This window comes from Aythya ferina (assembly GCF_964211825.1).
Source record: "Aythya ferina genome assembly, chromosome: 7".
Lineage (NCBI taxonomy): Eukaryota > Metazoa > Chordata > Aves > Anseriformes > Anatidae > Aythya > Aythya ferina.
The window spans coordinates 34,740,598-34,763,225 of record NC_140302.1 but is presented as its reverse complement, the minus strand read 5'-3'; the positions used below and the strand labels follow the sequence as shown (position 1 = coordinate 34,763,225).

The 22,628-nt window shown below is 39.5% G+C and overlaps 1 protein-coding gene across 1 annotated transcript in view; it reads left to right on the top strand.

Annotated features, from left to right (window-relative positions):
* Positions 1–22,628, top strand: part of ADAM12 (ADAM metallopeptidase domain 12) — a gene marked incomplete at its 5' end in the record, with an annotated part of 183,204 nt that overhangs the window by 30,273 nt on the left and 130,303 nt on the right. Inside the window, 1 exon segment of the mRNA XM_084526031.1 lies at positions 15,270–15,343. Within this exon segment, the coding sequence (XP_084382157.1) occupies positions 15,270–15,343 (74 nt within the window).

Sequence of the window (22,628 nt, the reverse complement as noted above, 5' to 3'; positions counted from 1 at the left end):
TAATGAACCTTTTCAGAAGCTTTCTTCTTTGTACTTTGCTTACCTGTATGAGATAGGAGTACAAAACCCAGGTCTGGTGCAGTATGCCAGTATTTACCAGAGTAAAATTTTTCCCTATATTAGCATCAGTAGGGCTTCTGCTGCTGTATTATATCCTGTTTGGGGCAACTCTCTTCATGAAAGAGACAGGTCACCTGGGGGAACACAGGAAGGAGTGCAGGCAATGGTTAGAGGTCTGAAAGCGTGGCCTGTGGTGAGGAGTAAACAACTGGGTTGTCGGTCCAGTTGAAAGAGAAAAAGGCTGAGTGGAGAAATAATGAATCTTCAAGTATGTAAAAGCTGCGGGAAAGTAAGAGGCAGTAATTAGTTCCTGTGCCACTGTTAGATATGCACCCTGTCTGGCAGCAACAAGAAGAATGGCCTTACAAGGCAGCAAGTAAGAGCTCGGTAATGAAGATAATGAGAAAAGGATGTATTTACATGCATACAGTGAGGAAGGGAAGCTTTGAAGTCTCTGAGTGCACTCGGTTTTCAGAAACACCAGAGAAACAGCTGCTAACGAGAGAGGTATAGTTGATCCTGACATGGGGCAGGAACCTCTGAAGTCCCTTAATCCACATTTTCTATGATTTGAAGTGAAGCGAAGACCATTCTTTCTCCTTTATACAAAAATCTGCTTTGAAAGATTTTATCATCTCTAGATTTCAAAGAATAAAGTTTGGATTTTTTTTTAATTATTATTATTTTTTGATACCTGAACACTTCCTTCACAGGGAATATTTCAATTTCTTGTCTAAGATGAAGACTTTGTTGACCCATGTCTTTTCTTTCTCTTCCAATTAATAACTTAGCACAGTTTAAAACCAGATTCTAAATAGTATATAGACAACATAAACTATAATTCTGTCTCAACTGGGTGAAGAGAAGATGTTCCAGAAGAAGTTGAACCTTTTGTTTTTGCTGCTTTAAATGTTATTATTAATTCAAGGACATGCACTGAAATCACAGAAGCAGATCGGGATGCCAGGGAGGTTGGGATATATATAACCTGAGGAGGTTGGGTTTAGGGAGGAATTATTTAGGGCTCTGGAAGGACTTGTTAAATTTTGTGTTGTGCTGCAGAGTTCCCAGGTAATCACAGACAAGTCAATTAGCTTCTCCCTGCCATAGCTGCTCATCTGTGGAATGGAGATTGTGTTACGTCTCTGTCTCGCAGACTGGTGCCAACTTATGCATGGGGAGGTTCTCACTTGAGCGGTGATAGAGGCTGGTATAAACATGCATGACAGTTTTAGAAAACAGTAGTAGACAGCCTGAGGAAATCCTTTCTTTCAGGAGTTTTGGAGATTCGGGAAGGAGATATAAGCCATTCTGTCGAGACAGGTTACAAAAAAATACAATGCCCATGTGAACTGTTGACTGTGCCTTGTAATAACACTTACCTTATTGCCACTTTCCAAAGTATATGGTATAAAATATTGTAAACAAACTTTCATGGGAAGATTAATCTTTTGAAAGTCTCTTTTGTACGTCTTTTTGGATTTTACAGAAAACTTGTTATGCAGAAATATCCAGGCTTCACCAGAGGCTTTCTGGGAGTATAATGCCATTAAACAATGTTGGGTGGCAGCAGCAGACTCGTATCTGTGTCATCTGTTACTCTGAGAAGCATCAAAGCTTCAAAAGCTTTTCAGGAAGGGGGAAGGGAGGAGGGGATTTAACTGCAGTGCATCATAAATAGACCAAATCCTGAGATGACAATTTCAACTGTTTACAATAAGCAAGAAGTAATTCAAAACACATTCTGGGACATTTGGGCTGTAAAGTCCTTCTGGTAGATCACATGGGCTGTGTTTCAGAGCTGTTTTATTTTTAATTAGCAGTGAACAGAGACATGGTGTTTTTTATTTTTTTATTATTTTTTTTTCAAAGGATCAACTGAATGGAAACATGTTCAGTCCAGAGCTGGTTGTTAGGTTTGTATTTATTTATTTATTTTTAATTTCTTTTTTTTCCTCTCAGTATCTTTTCTGCAGATTTATATTAGAAGCTGTGCAGAAAGTAGATTGGATGCTGAGTGTGGCTTATCTGGGGCAGGAAACGTGAGGTTGGCCTGTTGGAAATTTTCAGGTGTTCCACATATTTGTTCACTCTGTGCTCCTCAGTGATGCGTCTCTTTGTGGTAGCACTCTTCCTAATGTTAAGCTGAAAATAAGTGGTTTTTGTTTGTTTGTTTGTTTGTTTTTAAGGTAGTTAGCTTGTTGTTCTAGGTTGGATAGGAAGGCTCCTCTGTGTCTAAAAGTGAGAATTTTCCCTCACAAAACAATAGATCTATAAACCTGATGGGAGTTCAGCCACATATGGTATGGTATATCCATCTAGTGCGAATACTGAAATCTTAGTCCAGCCTAGGGGACATTGGTGTATTCAAATTTCCATTCCAGTTTAAAGGAGGTGGGGGGAAAGAAAAGAATAAAATAAATAAATAAATGAATAAATAAGCAGAGAATTTGAGACTATCACCAAGGTTTAAATCAACTTGTTTTCAGAGCTTTACTGCATTTGCTTAGGAAAAACTGCATACAATGGATTGTTTCAGGTAATCTTTATCAGTCTCTTATCTTTGGTAATTCACTGGCTTCTGGTATTGGGGCAGGCAGGCAAAAGCAAAGCAGAACTGGTACAAAAAAATGGTTTTACAAGAAGTGTATGTAGAAGCATACTTGAATGATATGCATATGATATGCATAAAGGCAACTGAGAGCTGTCCAGAAAGGCAGATGGATGTTGTACTGTCCTGATGGGATGATCTGGTAGCCTGAATTTGCAGGGGCAGATTTTCGGAATAGATCCTGTTGCATACAGAATTAAAATAGAGTTTGCAGCATGCAACTGTACTTGTTCATCATCTTCTAGCTGCAGGAACAACTGATGCTTTCTTCCATAATTTCAGTGCTACTGTCTGGTCTATTTTCCCACAGCTCCTATGGGTATTCAGCTCCAGCATCCACAGGCTGAACTGAAAAATGTTCTTACTCCTTCTGTGTTGTTGCACTGGTCCCTGAGACCGAGGCTGGGTAATTGAAACGTTTTATGAGCCTTCTGCAAAATTGGTGTTTTTTTGTTGTTATTGTTGTTTTCTTACCCTGTGCAGCCAGTTCAGCAAGTAAGCAAGAATATTTTTGTTCATGGTAGAGCAGCTGAAGGTGACAGCAAACTTTCCTTTATACTTTTATCACATGTTGCAAATGCCTTTGAGATGTTTCTTTCTTTGTTATCTTAAAATGCTCTGCTATATCGATTTTTGCTTTTTCTCTAAAGGGCTGAAAATTTCAGCAGTAACCCTGAAGCTAACTGAAATAATTGATTATCTGTTTTTAACCTCCTCTTCAGTTATTTACCTCATGTCCTTCAATGGAGAAAGGGTGTGCTATTTCTAGATGATTTAGTGTAAAGGAGATCTTTGTTGAGCTTTAATATCAATTTATATAACCTTGATAGAGGGGTTATTTTTTAGACCCACAGGTGTATCTAATATGTCATATGAGAGCTTGTTCTAGAAATACCATTTTACATCATTTTTACTGAGCCTATAAGCAATAATGAAGTAGATTTTCTATAAGATAATTTAGCAATTGAAAATACTTAACTATATTATCTACAGGAGGAATTAACTGTATATTAGCGTTCTATCTTCTCCAAGTTAAATATCTTTTAAAATGTACTTTATAATTAATAAATACATTTTGTTTACATTTTTTTTACAGCATGTTAGTGGAAATGGCATTTTCATCTGTGTTTTGTCTTTGTGGTAAGAAATATTTTGGTCATTAATATTTTTGATCTCTGGGTTATCATTCAGATTAAAGCATATGTTTTTGTTCTAGGACATATTTTCTTAGATAGCTTTTCTGAGCTTTCCATGCTGCTTTGTGTCATTTATTTTCTATGAGAAAGTATACGTATAGATGTGGTATCTGTAAGTAAAGTATCTTTCAAATTAAGTAGAGAAATGTGAGATGCTGCCCACAGGTTGGCAATATCATTTGCTTTACTAGGAAATCTTCAGATCCTTCTTTCTCTTAGGGCACATTCCAGAACATAAAAATGATTAATGTGTCTTGGAAGTACAGCTTTGGAAAGTTTGTCAAGTTATCTTGAGTAGCCTAAGATTGGGGTGAAATCTCCCCTTCCATTAGTTTAAAAAATATTAATATTTGATCTGTTTTCATATAACTCATTCATCACCTTCAAAAGATCATCAGAGACAAATTACAGCTTGAAAGAGTGGAAATTAGACACCAGCTCCTTACTTCTGGTTCACATTCCAGTATTTGTGATGCAAAAGGGAACTTGAATCCAGAAGCACATCTGTGATTGCAATAACAAATTAGCAAAGAAGATTTAATCTGAGGCACATAATATGAAAAGTTGTTTAGAGAGAATGAAGTCTGAGCTCAGAGATCTTGGCACAGACCTGGTGCAGTGGAGCAGTCTGATTGGAGGGGAGCAGGAGCGATCTGAAAGTGAAGAACAGCATGTGAATTAAGCCAAATAATTAAGTGATTTAAGCATTAATCTGGCCAACCCTCCGAGTTCATTCAGAGAAGCAAAATACATATCATTGCTTCTCTGGAGATTGTTGCATTGTCAAGGATTCAGCTTAGCCAGGATATTTAGACCTACCCTTTACTTGCATAAAAAAAAATCTTAAATTTCTCATTGTCTGAACCTGATTGTATCTTTTTGTCTTTCAGTAAGTTTCATTTAGTTGCAATTACTCTGGCTTCAAAATCTTGAAATCAAATAAATTAATGAAAATGGAAAATCAGAACTCTTTCCTAATTAAGAACTGAGCTTTTCAAGGAATATGAAAGGATCTAATTTAGAGAAAGATGTTTGGAGAGAATGAAATGTGGCTTGAAGGAGATACATGTGCGTTTAATATAACTTACTGAGCACAGCCAGATTTATATTGACGGGAGACAAAAAGCATCTGAAATCCTCTTTCAGTGATAGAATAATTTATGGGCTTTCTTGGAGCGTTTGGAGTTGACTTTCAGTTCAGTGAAATGGGTGGCCATTCCAGTTTGGTTCTTGGTGGACAAAACTGTTGCAGTATTTTGTGTCAGTTCTTTCTGTGCTAGATAGCTGAACTATGGAAACACTGGGAGGGCTCTGACTGTGCTTTTTGTTTCTGATCTTCAACGGCTTTGCAAACCTGTATGAGGACAGAAAAACCCCCATCCTGAGACTGTCTGAGTCTGAGTGCTGTGAGGATGCTGGTGGCACTGAAGGGTTAAAAGAGTGCTCAGGTAGCTCAGATAACGTCCGTAATGGGCACAATTGAGAATGGACTTAAGTTTCTATTGACCCTGAAACACACTTCTCTTGATCTGCCAATTCCCCAACATACACAAATACGTTGTGCCTGCAGCAGCCACGTGTAATATATGCAGCTCATCCCTCCTCAGCATTCCAGACAACTGCTGTGGAGAACATTTTCAGAAATAATCTAGATGATGTGTCATTTCTTATCAGAGGCAATTATCATGGTAATTCTTTTCCTCACAGTGGCTAGATGTTAAATCTGGTTGTGGGTTCCCCACAAATGTATGCTGCAGTAATTATGTGTGTAGAAGGAGAGAGATGTTTCTAAAGAGGTTCAGGTTTGCTGTTCGGCTCCAGGTCTGTTAGAGCACAGTGGATGTGTGGGTGGTAAAACTGAGAGCTATTAGATGGGAATACTCATAGAAAGCGTGGCAGGACAAGAGGAGTAAGGTGCATAAAATATAATTACAATGACATGTAGTCTCTGACAGAGTCTATGCTTGACCTTGATTTTTTGAGGAAGGTAGAAGACCACAATGTCATAATTACGTATCTGGTAGAAGAAGGTCACTGTCCCCCTTGTCCTTATAGAAAGGAGAAATTTTAAAATTACACATGGTGGAACAATCTACTAAGCCCAAATGGGATGTACTAAATCTGCATGGCATAGTCCTCAAAGAAGTTCATGTACATTTAAAATTGGCAAATATCAACAGCTGTTCTTTCACATTATAATTACCCAAATTGCAAAGGACTGTCTGCAACAAGTTCTGTTTAGTAACTCACACTACCCAGACCCACTGCAATTGCTTTCTAGCTGCCAGCTCTATTAAGTTTTGTTTTGTAACAGTTTACTACAGAACAGACATGTTTGTTTTCTCTGCACAGCCTTCCACAAAGCATTGTTTAAGCAGCACATAATGTATTCCAACAATGAGGTACTTTTTGCTCCCATCTGTTTGATAGCAAAATGAACAGTTGTGATTTGTACGTACAGTGTAAATACTGTATAATGACTATGGGTTTACTTTGAGCAAAGTCCAGGTTATTTCATTCCTGTGCCAGGTTTTAGTCCCTCTTTGAGTTAGCAAGAGACTTCTGATGTTGGGGCTGATCTTTTCAGGTGCTAAACCTACTTTTAACAGAACAACATATCATCGAGCAGGGTGGTGGTAATAGGCTGCCACGAGCAGCCCTGACAGCACAGCAGGTACCAGGAAGATCAGATGCCATGTGCTTTTCATAGCTTTGAGGCTGTCTAGTCTTTTCCAACTCGAAGGCAACATGGATACTCCCCCAGAGGCTTACATGGCAGTGGGTATTTCCATTTTATTCTTCTAGGGTAACACAGTAAGGAAAAACAGTGGAGGGGAAGACATTTTTAACCAGCCTTTTATCCTTCTCCTTTTTTTACCATTAAAAAGACTTCTGTATTTACAGTTCTTTCAGAAAGCTAAAATGTGCACAGATGCAATCAGCCTCCTGCCAGCATGATGGAGAGCAGACGGGGCAGGGGCTCTCCAGCCATCTCAGCGAGCGTGTGGCAATAGCAAACTCCACACCTCTCCACCAGACTCACATTAAAAATCACTTCTCAAGACCTGTTTCCAAGTTGGAGATTGACCACCTATACTGATGCTCTGGGTAGAAAGTCCTTTGCTTCATGAAGGCAGGTTCTCACCTGGATTACAAAATTTGGTGACATCAGGCAGATTTATGGAGATTGTCCTTCAAAGGGGTGTCTGGCCTATTTGGGATACAGCGCAATAAATGAGAACTGGCTGAAAGCATATTGTGTTATTTAATTTTTTTCTTTAATAGCTGTTCTTAATACAAAATTGAGTTCGCAGTTTGGTGCAGTCATCTCTATTCAGTCAAAAACATATGTTGTTTCCTTTTCCTTTCTTCCTTCCTTTGTGAATCGTGAATCTAACGAATCGCCTGCTTCCAGATGCCGAGCAGACTCCTTGCAGGTCATCAGGCATGCAGGGAAGTGTAATAAATACATGCTGAATGTTGGTTTGTGTTGGTTTGCATCCATCCTGCTGCAAAGATACTGGAAGGGCTTAAATACTTCACATTGGCTGGTTTGTGTTACAACACGCCACCTTCTCCCAAACCACATCCTGAGGCCAAGGATAGCGTAGCTCGCTCCTGATCAGCTTTTTCAGAGTATTGGCAACACCAGCTCCATTGTCATAATCCACTAATTTTTGTTCACTGAACTTGTTTTTAGGAACCTTTGAAAGATTTTTTCAAATTTTGTCCCAAAAAGTGAGCCTCGATTTTGACCTATTCTTAACAAGTATAGTTCAGCAGATAATTGCATAACTATTTTGAAAGCCAAAGCTGGCCCATTTGCTCTTTTTAGTTGTAATTACATAGAAAGAACACATTTGACTTTTTTTTTTTTTTTTTTTTTTTTAAACACTTAAACTGTGTACTTACTGTTAATCCTTGTGTTGCTGGCCATATGCACTTAAATATGTTTTAGCACAACTTCCGTGCTTGATAATGCAAATATGGTGCAAATGTTGAACTCAGTTTCATGCCTGACTTTCTACTGACACCAAATAAATTCATAGCGTAACAAGTCAACTTCAGAAGATGCAGATTTCTTTAAAACATCAAACTGGTTATTTTGGATTTCCTCCTGGAATGTTTGATCCATAACGTTATGACATTCTGAACATGTTTTACTAAGGTTATTCTTTAATTTAAAAAAAAAAAAAAAAAAAAGTAAATCAGGAATACTTACGAAAAGGCTGTAGCTAAATTGTAAGCAAGCTTTCCTTTTCCCAGAGCAGTCATTGGCTTTGTATTTCTGCATGGAAACCAGGAAACTGTGTGCTAGAGCTGTGTAGTTTTATTGATTTTGGTCTGGCACAATTAACTTCTCAGTTTCCTCTTTCTTGAGCGTTATTTGCTTGAATTTTTAACTCTGCACAGGGATGCTGGGACACCAACAGTGAGCAGGAATCTGTTAATTTAAAAAGCCTTTTATTGAGATTTGTAAGAGCTTTGTCAGATGTTGCCAAATAACCTGATGGCCAGAGGCTTGGATTGTGAGTGGTATAGAAGCAGTGCAGCTCTCTTTATTTATTTATTTATTTATTTTAACTTTAATTGAACATCTTTTTAGTCTGTGAAAGGAAACCTGCTGAATTTGGGTCATTCCCAAGATTGTCCTACAGCTCCTGTTTTATGCCCATCACATGAGCTCTGTGTTCGTGACACTCCTCGGAGTTCTGTATTCCTGTAGAGAAGAGGCAGAAGAGCTGCTGTCTTTGACCTGTCCCTGCTTTGGGACCTCATGTGTGATGGTTTCTGCTGGTTTCTGCTGTGCCTTGTGGTGTGCAGCTATCCACATGCAGTTGGCTGGCGGTGTAGGAAGCAGGAGCAAGAAGAAGATGGAAAAGAGTGACTACCACCAAGAAACAGGTTGATTTGCTCTACAAGGAAAAAAAAAGAAAAAGGAAAAAAGGGAAAAAAAAAAAAAAAAAAAAAAGGAGTTTCAGATTAGAAACTGTCTTCCAGATAGAAGGAGCTTGCATCTGTTTGTATTGCCAGCAAGAAAACAAACAGTAGATCATTTCATTTTCGAAGAGTCAGTGCATCTTAGAGCTGGGAACAAACTTGGAAGTCCTTTGGTTTTGTGCATTACTGGAGTAGCTCAGCCAATTTGTTAAGGGGCTGTGATTCTTTGCTACTCCATTAAAAAAAAGATCTGCCGCAAAACCCTCTGTTCTCTTTGTTACTACTCATTATATACAGCCACAGGGATACATGCTTGTCATTTGACAGTAAGGAAAGCACAGCTGAGTTCACTGCCCTGAGGAACTTGCAAGACAATATGAATTAAATGTTTATACTTTTCACGTCTGCATGAAATATCACTTGATTTTGGAGGTGTTTGCAAGAAACATAGCCTCTTGTGTTCGCTTATAAACTAAAGCCAAAAGAAAAGAAATAAATATTTATCGATTTAAAAGTAATGCATGCAATTTATTGTATTCTTTGTCACTTGAAATTATCTTAAATGTATATACTTTGTAGACAGCTTGCACTGCAGATTATTGGATTGGATTCCAGTTATCATGGTAAGATTCCCCAGATGGCTTTATTTCTTATAGATTTTCCAGCTTTTCCCCCTATGTGTACTACAGGTAGTGGAGGGGTAATATCAGCTCAAGGATCTAATACCTGTAAGCACACCTTTTAGATTGTGGAGGCACCAACACAAAACATCAGTTTGCAACAAATAAGGGACAAAAAGTTATTTTCTTGTAGATAGCACAAAATGGCATAGAATTTATCCCTACAGGAGATAATGTACTCTTTTCTCAGTTAACCAATTTCTAATTCCTGATGCTAGCTCATCAGATACAAGAAGAAACACCCAGGATTGTATGGCATGTAGCTATCTGATGCATCTCAGATGTCCATGACTTCCAGAGCTATGTTTAAGAGATAGCATAAACTTATGACCCTCGCAGTATTGTTTTTGTTTGTTTGTTTTTTGTTTTTGTCTGTGTGTGTGTGTTTTGTTTGTATGTGTGTGTTGGAATTTATCTTTTCAGAAATGTAGAGGATAAAGTAAATGTGGTCATATCCTTGGAGCAATTCTTGATGCTTTTTGCTCAATTTAAGACTCCCTAGATTAAAAATTACCTCTAAATTTTCCCCTGGTAGAAAACTTTGGCTATCACATCATCTACTCCTGTTTGACCCATGTCAGTAGTGGGGCAAATCGGGTTGCCAAAATGCAAGTCCTCATTGACTGTCTTCAGCCAACAGTGAGTGGGTAATTCCTGCATGAATAAGCTATGTGTTTAGTTTAATCCTAAATACGTACTGAAGTTCTAGAAGCACTTTCTGGTTTCTCTGCACTTTGGAGACATCTCCTCCCTACCCCTCTGTATTCATAAACAAATGTTGATTTGTTTCTGCATTCAACTGCCTTGTATGACACTGTGTTAAACCACCATTTGTGGCTACATACATGGCAGAGCTGGGCTGCCTTCATGGTAGCTAGTCAGAACAAATATCCTCACCTCTTGTATCATCATGTGTCTTATGGGAAAAGCGTACTTAGGCTGCTAAGGTCTGCTACATCAATGCATATCTCTGAGAAGCTTTGGGCAAGGCTGGCGTGGCTTCCAAAGTCTCTTCTCTTGTGCTTGTCACTGACAATGTGATTTCTTTTACTTTGAACTAAAGCCCAGGCAAGTAATTATTAAATGTGACATTTTATGAGCTTTGCTGTGTTTTTATTTTTGATCCAAGTTGGATGTTAGGAAGCTTGGTGCATACAACTAATTGCAGTCAGTTTGCTTAAAAAGTAGAAGGCTTTTCCTTGCAATCTTGCCCATCTCAACCTATTTCAGGCTAGGAATGTCCCTCCACTGAGGTGTGAGGACAATTCATGGAGTCTGTGCCTGATATGTCTGTCACAGGCACTTCAGAGATATAGGTCAACTTGATGGCACATGCAAAATCAGCCCTCTTGCAAGGTTGGCTTTAGTGAAGCTAGTAGCAGTTCTGGAGGGAGGGGAAACCACTTTGTTGGATTAAACAAATCTGCCAATTTCAATCTACCATGCAAGGATATTACTGAAAACTTAATTTGAAACCAGAGGAACAAAATAATCCCTTTTGGTTCCATTTCTTGTGCTGATCCTTATTCTCAAATACTGGATTTGGATATCTGAGACAGCTGAAAATGCATTTGGCTTTCCAAATGAATTAATGCTTCTGCTTTGAGCTTATTTACACTCTTTTTCTTGTCTTTAGGTATCTCCTTTTATTTCTATTATGTAGTTACTGGAACATTTTTTTTCTTTAAACTTTTATGTGGTGGTCTAACTCATATATCTTAATCCAATAAAATCCTTTATGGAGAGGAAGGTGTAAAAAACATATGTAGTAGGACTGTCTGCTTCATTGGTTCTCTCTCTTCAGATGTAATAAGAAATGACTCAAAATATTCTATCCCAATCTCAACAGTCAGTATCAAGGGAAAAGCTAACAGCACTGCAACGTGATTACAGTGTGTGCCAAATCCACAGCCCAAAGGAAGAGATGATCCAGCAGTGATTAAGACTTTTTCCTAGATTACTGTGCAGAAAAATATGCTCAGTGACAACTACTTTGTATTGAAATTCCAGAATTGGGCATCCCACCAAGGTGAACAAATCTACTCCAAATGGATAGCTACTAGTATTTCAGGCATAGAAAACTGTGTGTGTGTGTTTGTGTGTGTGGCTATTATATCAATATTATTAGAAAGTACTCCATGAAAGCATGAGACTTTCAAGATCTGCTGCAGAGGCTCTATCTTGGTATTCATGTTGATGTGATAAAACATGAGCAACTAAAGGAAATATATATATATATATATATATATATATATATTACTGCTGGTTTTGAGCTACCATTGTAATGTCTTGATGCCTTCATGGGAAGGAAGTTGCCTATCTGCTCACTGCTGTGTTTAGGGATCACATCTTTAAAACACTGTGTAGTAGGCAGACAGGAGTTTGAAAAGTTGTCCACATGCCATATTGGTGAAAAGTGGCAGAAGGGGTGAGTGAAGCAAAAAACAAGTTGAGGTGCAAGAGCTAGGCTCAGCTGGAGGGTTTAGCTGTTTCCCACAGTGGATTTCAGGTGTTCCAGCCCAGAGGTGACTCTGTGGTACAGCTGGGCTGCCCGCACCCTCTCCAGGCTCACAGGGGAAGCCCTCAGTCCCCAAACCATCCTTCCTTTTCTCTTTCTAATTAGAGATCTAGAGATCAATGTGAATTAAAGGGTGGGAGGCTAGGAACACTTAAAAGTACTTGAAATCTTGTATTAATTAAACTACCTTTATGTGTGCATATTGATTTTAGTTCTGTTGTGGGAAAACAAACAACTGAGACTCAGAAACAGGCTACTGTCTCACCAGGTTCCAGTTGTTCAAGAAAGCCTATATTCATTTATTATGTGATTTATCGGACAGTTCTTGCTTGGCTTTAACTAAAAGTTCATCACTTTATTGTTTCACTTATTTCAGAATATTATCATTATGACCAAACCAACATCCCTTAGCAATTATTTTCTCTGATTCTTAAGAAAGTATTATAGCAAGTTGTTTTTTATACAAGTAGAAGTTTCAGAGCAGAAGAGTCTGTGTACTCATAATGTACTTTTTTATTATTCTAAACAGAAAATATAAAACAGCTATCTAATATCAGTATTTACAGTAATTGCCATTTCATCTATCAATTCAGTTTTGAAAATATTGATTGTAAGGAGAGTACTACAATGTTTCATGAGACTTGAAATGAATTTTTAGGGTCTTGTAGCAGAACCCTGTAAATACTGTAATGGAGACCTCACTGGTACTGTTGGGGGGGAAAAAAAAAAAAAATTAATTTCACAAGTGTATACTTTAGCAAGGAAGAAAAAATCAACAACATCAAGAACAAAAAAACTTTCTGAATGATCTTTGCTTTTCTTTCACATTAGAAATGTATCATTTTAAGTACCTATGTGTTTCCAAATACCATAGCACCTGAGCAGTCTGTAATTTTTACTGTATTTATGCTTACAACTACCAACCAGAATAGGAAAATGTATAGTTTCATCTCTTCCCCAGATGGCATAAAAGAAAATGAGCCGCTTGCTTGAAAAATATTTCTATGATAAATCAGGGATCCAAACCAGGGTCTCATGCAAAACAGTCCAGCATCCTAACTGGAGACATTATTGTGTTCAATAATGAGTAGTTTCAGCTTTAGGAATTCTCTGAGAGATAGTTTTTGTCTTGTAGAAGTCTGTTTTATTCTGCAGCTGCTTTTTTAACTTTACAACTTAGCAACATCAACTGACTGTCAAATAAGTACCAGTGAGAATTCATGAATAAACATAGTTATCATTTACATACTAACGGAGGGCCTTTATCTGAAAGGAACCCATTTCTGCTCCTGCAATATCTTAATTATTTACTGTGTTATATTGTAATTAATTGTATTTTACTCTCTCAAAACTCTCTAGTATGTATATCTTACAGGGTTTGGAACCAAAGCACTAATATTAAAGTGGTAATCAACATTGTCTCTAAATATTCATGCCAATAAATGACTCCCATGTGTTTGCTGAATGCCAAGGATAGGCTGAAGCTTTTATTTAGCATTCTGGAGGGATCTAGTTCCTGCAAAGTTCACGTAGATGCAGAATTTCAATATTGTTGCTATTTTGCATGGGAAGAGGCAAACATGTATGAATTTGCACGAGCAGTGGGGCAGGACACTGAGAAGAAAGCAATGGTATCACAGTCACAATCTGCACTTAATAATGCCTGAGAGCACCGGGGAGTTGTCAGCTATTTTTTATTATAACAAAATTACAATTTTGTTTAGTCTACAACAGTCTCCTCATAATTTCACTTTTTAATAAACATTTACAATTTTCCAAATCATTTAAAAATTCTTGCATTTTATGGGTGGGGTGCTCTGACCGTCACACAGCCAAGGCTCCATCACGGCACCGCTGTAGCAATCACACATTCAGACACATTTCCCAATAAATCAATTAAATACAATACCCCTAAAGATTAGACTGGCTCAGTTTGGCAATTGGCTGGCATAAATCTTCAGAAAAGTGTATTGAGCATGCAGAGGAACAACTGATTTATTGAGCTACTGTCAGAATTTCAAAACAAGGAAATACTGTCTCGCAACCCTGTAAGTTTGTTTAATGAAATGTAAGTTAAGTGTAAACGGTCTTAGAATATATGTGAGTGCAGACTTCTGGATTAAGAGTAGCTAGCATATTGTAAACTGTGCTTTCTCGTTTGGTGCTCTAAAGGCCCGTATAGGTGCTCTGCCCCTCCTGCTGTGGTTAAGCACCCCATTCGCAGGAGCAAAGGGATCACCACTTTGTGTAGACTTTTCTGATGCTCATTCACAGCCCCCAAAGTAGTGAATTCACCTTCAGATACTTGAGATGAAAAAGAACTTGTTTTACCGTCAGGGGAACAACAATATGAAGATTGCACGGAGTTGTGTCGGTGCTGAAAATGCAATCCAGATGTCCTGACCCCTGCTCCATGCTGGAGTGCAACAGGGATTTCTGTGCGCTCAGCTCTTGATGTCTTGTTTAGAAATTTCTCTTGCATGCTTGTATGTGTACAAATACTTTGTCTATTGTTCTCACAGAGATTCTTGATAATATTGTCAGCCATATTTCTAATTGCTCCAACACCAATTCTTTTTTTATCTAAATCTTATTTTTTCCTTATGAAACACCATATATTGAAATATGTAGCTGTTTATAGGGAACAAGTAGTTCAGCATGACGATACTTGATGTTTAGTTTCCATGATGGTCTTAGATCTGCATCACATGTGGGGTCCTTCCTGCACACAAATATTTAACATGCTCAGCCCTAAGGGAAGAGCTATTTCTGTTAGAGCCACCCTGCTGACTGTGGCCACAGCACTGCAGGTCTGCTCTGAGGGCAGAGGCACCAGCTTCCAGCATGGCTAACAGAGACTGGAAATGGTCATGCAAAGTGCAAACCTCATTACCTTGATCTCAGTTCAAAAGATCCTACAGCAAGACTGAACATTAATAAGAGATTATATTAGCGTTTAATCTCATTGTGCTATTATACGGAGAGGAAAGAGAGAAAATTCAGAACTGTATCAGGTATCTCGTGGGAATGATGTGGACTTCATTGCTATACTGATCTTCAAGACGTGCTCTGGTGTGGAATGATGCAAGTTCTCCAGATGTCATGGTGTGAACCATGCTGTCCTGAGGACACCGGTGTGAAGCCCCACGTGTTTGCACTGCACCAGGCAGGGCCAGATCCTGCAACCGGTGTGCCTGGATCCCTGGTTCGGAGAGGTGCTGGCTCTGGTTTTGGACTCATCCGACTCTGTTCTCCTCTTGCAGAATCACCCAGCCCTGCTGCAGGTGGTGGTACAAGCTGAAGGAAAACATCTGGTCATCCAGCTGGAGAGAAACGAGTGAGTACCCTTGGTGCATGTTCATTCTGTACTGGTATTCTTAGAGCGGGAGGTTAATGTTAAAACTGAAGGATTGAAAGTAAGCTGGAGGCATGTTTGCTACTGGTCCCTTACAGAACATGGCCCCCCTTATCTGGAGTGTTGTGTTCCAATTTGATTGGAGGCATTTGTATTCTGCTAAGAAAGCAAGGATCTGCATTTATGTGGGGCTGAAAAAAGAAAAGCTGCCTCTCACTGCTTTTTTGTTGTGTTGATCACTGTTCCTCTTTGGTTTGGGTTTGTCCTCCTTTTCCACAGTAAGTCTTTTATTTACAATAATGTGGAAAACTCTACAGCCTTTGGTACAGTTTTTGGAGGACTTATCCCTCCTGCTGCTGCCTGTGATCATGGTTCCCAGTGGCCGTGGGTCAGGGAGTATGAGCCAAGCAATGGGGCTTAACCCCTGCTGGACTTTTAAATGGGAGCTCTGTGGGTTTGTTGGCAAGGGGCTGATGATGGGATGGATGTTCATGCTGCTCATGAGGCTCATGATCAAAGCAGAGCTTGAATATCTATTTGTGGGCTGTAAGTATTGCGTCTTCTTCTGTGTCCTCTTGATGACTCATGCTCATGTGCAGAAGCTGTCAGTGGTAGACACGAGGGGATGCTGCATGGAGAGTCCATGGGATGGACAGCAGTGATGATGCTGTGAGCAGAAACCAAGCCCTAGCCATGTGAGCTGGACAGGGACCAGCCTGGTGGCTGTGGGCAGCATTCCCTCTTGGCTTTTTATAAAATGCTTTTTATTTCCAGTCATTTGGAGAAACCCTAACGTTACCCAGCTGTGATAGAATCCAGTTCACTTTATTATTCGACATTAGGACCAAATCATGAGCTTTCCTCACATTATTTTCAATGTTTCTTTATTGTTCCTTTGCTATCCCTGAAAGGAATGTAGATCCCCGATGCATAGGTTGTTCTGTTTGAGCAACTAAAAGAGGATTTAATTCATTTAGTAAACAGGAATTTAACTTTATATTCTCTTAATCTTTGTCAAAGGGTGTGCCTTCCTTCAGGAATGTGAAGTATGCAGCAATTGAGGAAACTATTTGCATTCCTGTCAGCGATTAAAAGAACATAAAACTGCTAATACAGGCCTTGCTGAACATACCAAACTCTCTTGTACCTGTAATAAAATCAGATTTAGAAAACTGTAAGATACAATCTCCACCTTTTTTAAAAACAGAGATGACAGGACTATAAATTAACTCTCATGAACATCTGTTTGACTAACCAGACTTGGAGAATTCCAAGCCCTGCTTCTTAAGAAATACTTAGTAATGGTTATTTTCTAGTTTACCTGTCTCTGTGGTGGGGCATCCACCAGAAGGTTTATGTTCTACAAGGGTTTTGTATGGTGACGACAACATTAGGCTCCTTGTCTGAAAAGGAGTTTCAACGTACTTTTACTATTGTAAATCACTAAAGTTACCATTGCCTGTGCTTGGGGTTTGTAGCATATGAGACAGTTCACAGATCTCAAACCACAGAAAAAGGGTCACAGTTTTGCAAAATCATTTTCCTCTTCTTTTTCCATTTAGCATTACTAACTTTTATTTTCAAGACAAATAATGGGCTGAGTTGCAAGTCAGTGTGGGTGTGTGCGCGGACCTGCTGACAGCGTTGGGTGCTGAGTCATTGCCACCACCAAGAGGCGAGTGGCAGCAGAGGAGGTGAGGGGAAGGAACAACATTTTTTGCAACATTTCCATGCTGTAGCTCCTGCCTATGAGTGTCTGAGACTGCAGGCAAGACCAGCAGATGTGCTTATAGACCCTGTGTCCTCCAGCCTGCCCATCTTCCTGAGGTTGGCTCAAACCAGCTCAAATATCTTGAAAGCCTTGCTGCTCTGCACTGGAGTAGCCATTAAGCCAGCGTGCTTTAAGTAGCTGCGTGCCAAACACAAACATATTTTCTTGAGTAGTAAGTGACAACAGATATGAAGCTCTGATACGTGTGCTGTTGTTTTACTGCAGTTTCATGTAAAGCATGCTGTTCCTTGGAGGGTGGTAGGGGTGGAGGTGAACGGGACCCCTAAATTACATAATTTCTGCATTGGGTCATGCAAAACAAAAAAAAAAAAAAAAAAGAGAGAGAAAACAACTGGATATGATTTTCCATACTTAGTAGAAACAGCTGCTTTGAGTAGTCTTGACATTAAAATCCATTTATCGAAAACCTTAGAGATTTTCCAAACCTTCAGTTATATTCAAAATATGATTCAGATGTATTAGGCAACCCCAAGTGGAGACTGATGTGTTAAACCATCTGTTATCTATGGAAATATTTAATGTCAGTTTGATGTTTTTCTGATTTTTATATTCAGCAAAATGTGTTTGTATTTATAGGGCAACATGTTATAGTTAGTTTTGGAAGGGTTGCTGGTACCTAAATTCACCACTCAAGGTTTAAAATCTTCTCTGTGTTTTCCAGCTAAAGTGTTTATTCTTTAAATAATTTGGTGATTAATTTTCAGGCACTGCACATTTGTATTTGCAAAAACAAAACTATTTGTCTTGAATTTACTTTGTCGATTGTAGAAAACTGACTAGCAAGCTTATGTCGCAATGAACATTTCTTGCTATGATTTATTTGCAAAATATGATTGCACTCTTGAGAACCTTGAGCTCTGTAGTACCTTAAATGTTTTAGAAATACTTGTCATACATAGAGAGATTTCCAGAATCAGCAAATCATCTCTCAGCTGCAAAATAAACCACCCTTAGGAGCAGCTGGCTATCCTGGTGTACATCACATCAGTAATACTGATGCACTTCTGTGGTGCAAGGGACAATAGTGTATGCACGTAGAAATTCCTTTAAGCAGCATGTGGATCTTAGAGGAAAGTTGTCTTAATACTGTGAAAATGAATCAAAACCCCCATAAGATTAAATCTGAGTTGCAGAGTGGAACAGTATGTGACTACTTGCTGTTCTTCTTCAACTGGAAACATTTTACACTGTCAGAAGTAGGTCTGAATACAGCAAAGCGCTTAAGTACTCTTTTAACTTTAAACATATGAGTAATCCAGGTAAAGTCAGCGGAATTACTTATTTTCAAAGTTAATTTCATGCTTAAATGATTTGCTGACAAAGGTCATAATTATGGATGTCAAAGAAATGTAACTTTGAACAGATGTTAGAGAGCTTTTTCAAATCCATGTACAGCGGAGTGAAGGGCAGTTAAAGATAAAAAGCTGAGATAAGTGGAGGACAGCAGGGAGGTAGGAGTGCTTTGCCCTAAGGACGTCGGCATCAGCTTCACATCTCAGGTGTGTCTTGGATGGGTTCCTTCTGGTGGGAATGTGTTCCCCAGCTGTAAGGGGCAGCAGGTCTGGGGGAGCTGTAAATGGAAAGGCAAAGCTCGAGTGGTTCAGAGTAGCTGTTTACTGTTTATTTCTACATAACCTCATGTTCCTTTTGGTCAGATTTAAAACACAACCTTTAACAAAACAGCATAAAAAAGGGGAAATATATGAGGTTTGTCTGCTGCCTAGTTGCCCCAGTGAAAAATCTTCTATTTTATCAGGAGGCAAAAGCCACCTCGGGCCATGGTATAAGTCTTCATCTAATCCTCTAAATCCCCTAAGATCCCAGGACCTCCAGAAGTTGAGAGCATCTTTTACTGTCCCCCTTGCATGTTCATCACTTCTTCACATCAACACTATACTAGGGTTGTACTGGGACATACTGGTCTAGCATCAAAGTCCACTTTGAAAGCTTAACCCCAGGTCAAAGGAGGTTCCAGTAGTATTCCCTTGGTTGCAAAAGCAGACAATAAAATTCTTCATGCACAGTGTCCTGTCCCAGAAATCTTTTTTTTTTCCCCTTTTTTCTCGTAAAAAAAAAAAAAAGGAAAAAAAAAAAAAAAGAGAAAAGAAATAAGGAGTTCTCTTTTCTTTTCTATCTCTTCAATTCTGCCTGACCTTTCTGAATAGGAGTGTTGATTGGGGTGCAAGTGGCATTCTAGCTGCATTAATTTAGCAGGAAAACAACCCATTTCCATGGCCAAAGAAAGTAGCTGACAAAATCTGTTAATGAATTGACACGCTTATATCCAATCAATGGCTTGAAATACAGATAGAGAAAACAAATCTAAACAAACAAATGCCAACCGGAGAGGCAGGACCTCTCAGAAATTACTTGCTGTACTTGCTGCTGTAATTCCATGCTGTAACTTGGCCAAAAAACAGTGACCCTTGAGTGTTTTATCTGCAAATGCTGGAGCCAGCAGCTGTACTGCAGCATTTCAGTGCAAGCTGACAGTTGGGAATTCTCTGTAATTGACATGAAAGTTTCACTTTAATGGAAGTAACGATTTTTCCCTTCCATCCTGGCAGCAGTCAGAAGGCCTACACCACAGCAAAATGTGAAGATTCAGCTACTGCTGGTGCAGAACAGCTGGTGTCAGTCTGTGACACTAAGGGTACATGCGTGTGCTGTAGGATTGTGGTGTAAGGACAGAGTATGTAGCGTGGGCATTGAAATACTGAGATCTGCTCAGTAACAGTGAAAGGTAGCACAGGATGGTATCAGCAATGGTAGTCAAGGTTTTGTGGTTGGGGCTGTGTGCTTTTGGAGGCTTTTGCTGCGTGGTTTTGGAGCTGTTTCAGTGAAAGGGCTTAGATCCACAAGGGGAGAAACTACTGCTTTCTTGAGCTGTTCTTCCTCTCCTGATGTAAATATATGAACAGAAAGGAAAATTAGAGAGGATGTTTATAGGCTGAAACAATATGCTGGAAGTGGAGGGGATGGAACTCCTACTCTGGAGACCTTGCTGTGGCTGAATGTCATAACCTCTAACATCACCAAGCTTCTCCTCCTCGCATGTCCCAGAAAACAGTAGGGCAATGGGGTTGTGCTGAGGCTGTTGTAGAGGACAGAGGGCTGTGTCCTGTTCATGGTGCAAACCCCAAGTCCTGGGTGAGCACATGGGTCAGGAGAGCCTGTATTTGTCCTGCAGCCTTGGAAAAACTTAGACACAGAGAAGTTTAGCATTTCTGGTTTTATCCCAGAATTATAAAGCTTGTAATACAAAAAAGCATGGGGAAAACAAAAAGCCTGATGGGTAGGTGCTGTTTTCTTGGTGTGTATATTTTCCTGAGAATGGTAGTTTCCCGTGCCGCATCAGTTGACAGCTTTGAACCAACTTAACACAAGGTTTTGCTTGTTCAGTGTCTGTCACTCAGAGCAATCCTAGAGCTGCACCTTCCAATTAAATATATAACAATAATAGAGAGGAAAATGTACGTGCTGGTGCAATAAATTTAATAAAGAAGTGCCTGCTTTAGATTTTGTTCCCCAGATATACTGCAGTGGTAGATTATTATATTTTCAGAACTGTGTTTTAATCTCCCCATGTACTGCAGCGTGTGAGGCTTTCAGCATTTCATTTCAGCATCACTCGGCAGAGAGGTCGGGGAGGAGAGCTGGCTGGAAGAAGGCAATAGGAATGCGTGCTCCCTCCCTCCTGCTGGAGTCAGCTCCATCGCCGTGATAATAAAAACACAGGCAAAACATAATCATCTGTGACTGCAAAATAAATAATTAGGGGAGAGACAAGAGAGAAAAACAGCTTTCTGGAAGGCCTCTAATCTCCCCCTGATGGTTGTACGCCAGCCCGTGTGCTGCAGAAGCCTTGGCTGCCCAAGGAGCAATGGCCAATGCCGAATCGTTTTTCAGGCTGGCAAGTAAAGCAGGGGTGCATCCAGCTGGACCCAGGCTTTGCTCACAAAGCTCCTGGGTGTTCCTCACATGTTTCTGCTATCTGCTGCTCAGGCAGGTTTCAGATGGCTTTTGTTTGTTGTGTGTTGTTGTTTTTTTAATTTGTTTCTAACAAGAGTGAGCAGCATTTCAACAGCAATGAAGGGGAAGCATTGAATTCTGCTTTGCAGCATCACACGGCCTGTCATTACCCAGGATGTTTGGTCTCCTTTACACAACACATGTAGTGATACCAGGCCAAAACCAAGAGGATTCTCCTGCTTTTCAGAAACATTTGTTTATATTGCTTTCTGGCCTCAGAAAGACAGGGAGGACTGTAAATGGGTTTTCAAGTAAAAATTGAGGCTGAGCCTGCTTTTAATGAATTTTCTGTTAGATATTTTCACTTTGATGCTCAGTCCCAGGGGTCCAATGTCTTTGAATGAGAGCAGATATGTGACAGTATGTCTAATATCTCAAGAATTTGTTTTCTTTTTGAATGCAGTGGCATTTTACTGGCACACGCTCAGTTTCTAGGATCTCAGCTTCTCCTGAAGGCTTTGCAGAGAGAAACTAAGAGTGTTGCCTTGCAAAATTTTGTAGGGAAAGATGCCAGCTATTTAATTCACTTGTAGTGTTCACTGTTTCATGTATTTATTTTTAGAGGGTTAGGAAACACAGAGCACACTGAAGTACAGTTCTTCAGATGAGTTCTCTGTGATTTCATGTTGCTTTTGGAAATGAGGAATCAAAAGGAACAATTCAGTTCTGCTCATAACCCCTGTTTGGGAGCCTGGTCCCACCCCCACCAGCACGGGTCTGGGTGTCTCTTCCAGTGTGGACTTTGGCTTCCCAGATTTTGACTGATCTCTGCCAAACTGTCCCAGTGCTTGCTGCAGTTCTTTGCAGTAATCTCAAGCGATGGTTTCTAGAAGCATTAATAGCTCTTCTCCCTCTCCATGCCTGTATGTTTGAGGGGTTCTCTCAGCGTGCCCTCCCAAGTCACAGTCCAAACATCTGCTATTGATTCCTCGTTGTGAATATTGGGAAATGGAAAAAAGGTTCTGCAATACAGATTAATGTTTATAGAGGGTCAAAGTTTTGTAAAACATAATTCTTCTTCTACATCTGAGTGAACACCCACTCAAAGCTTTCCTCCTCAGTAGAACACGAGATGCACATCTGCAAAGAAGTGAACCTTGTGGTTTCCCTAAAACACATAGATTTTAATATGACAGATATCTCTGTGTCAGATTGCTGCTGTTGTGTGGCACCTGTTTGCATTGCAGTTCCCGTTAGGTGATTGTCCCTTCCCTGAGTTTGCAATGCTTGTCCATATCAGTGCAAACTGGGAAAAAAATCACAACAGTAAAAAAGTGCAAGTAATGGAAGATCTTCTCAGCATTGTCTTTTTTTTTTTTTTTTTTTTTTTGGGTGTGATATTTCAGGTTCATATCCTCAAGTTTTCTACTCCATTACAAGTTTAAAAAACTAACTAACTAACTAACTAACTAAATGCCCTGATAGTACTGTCACAGTCATGGC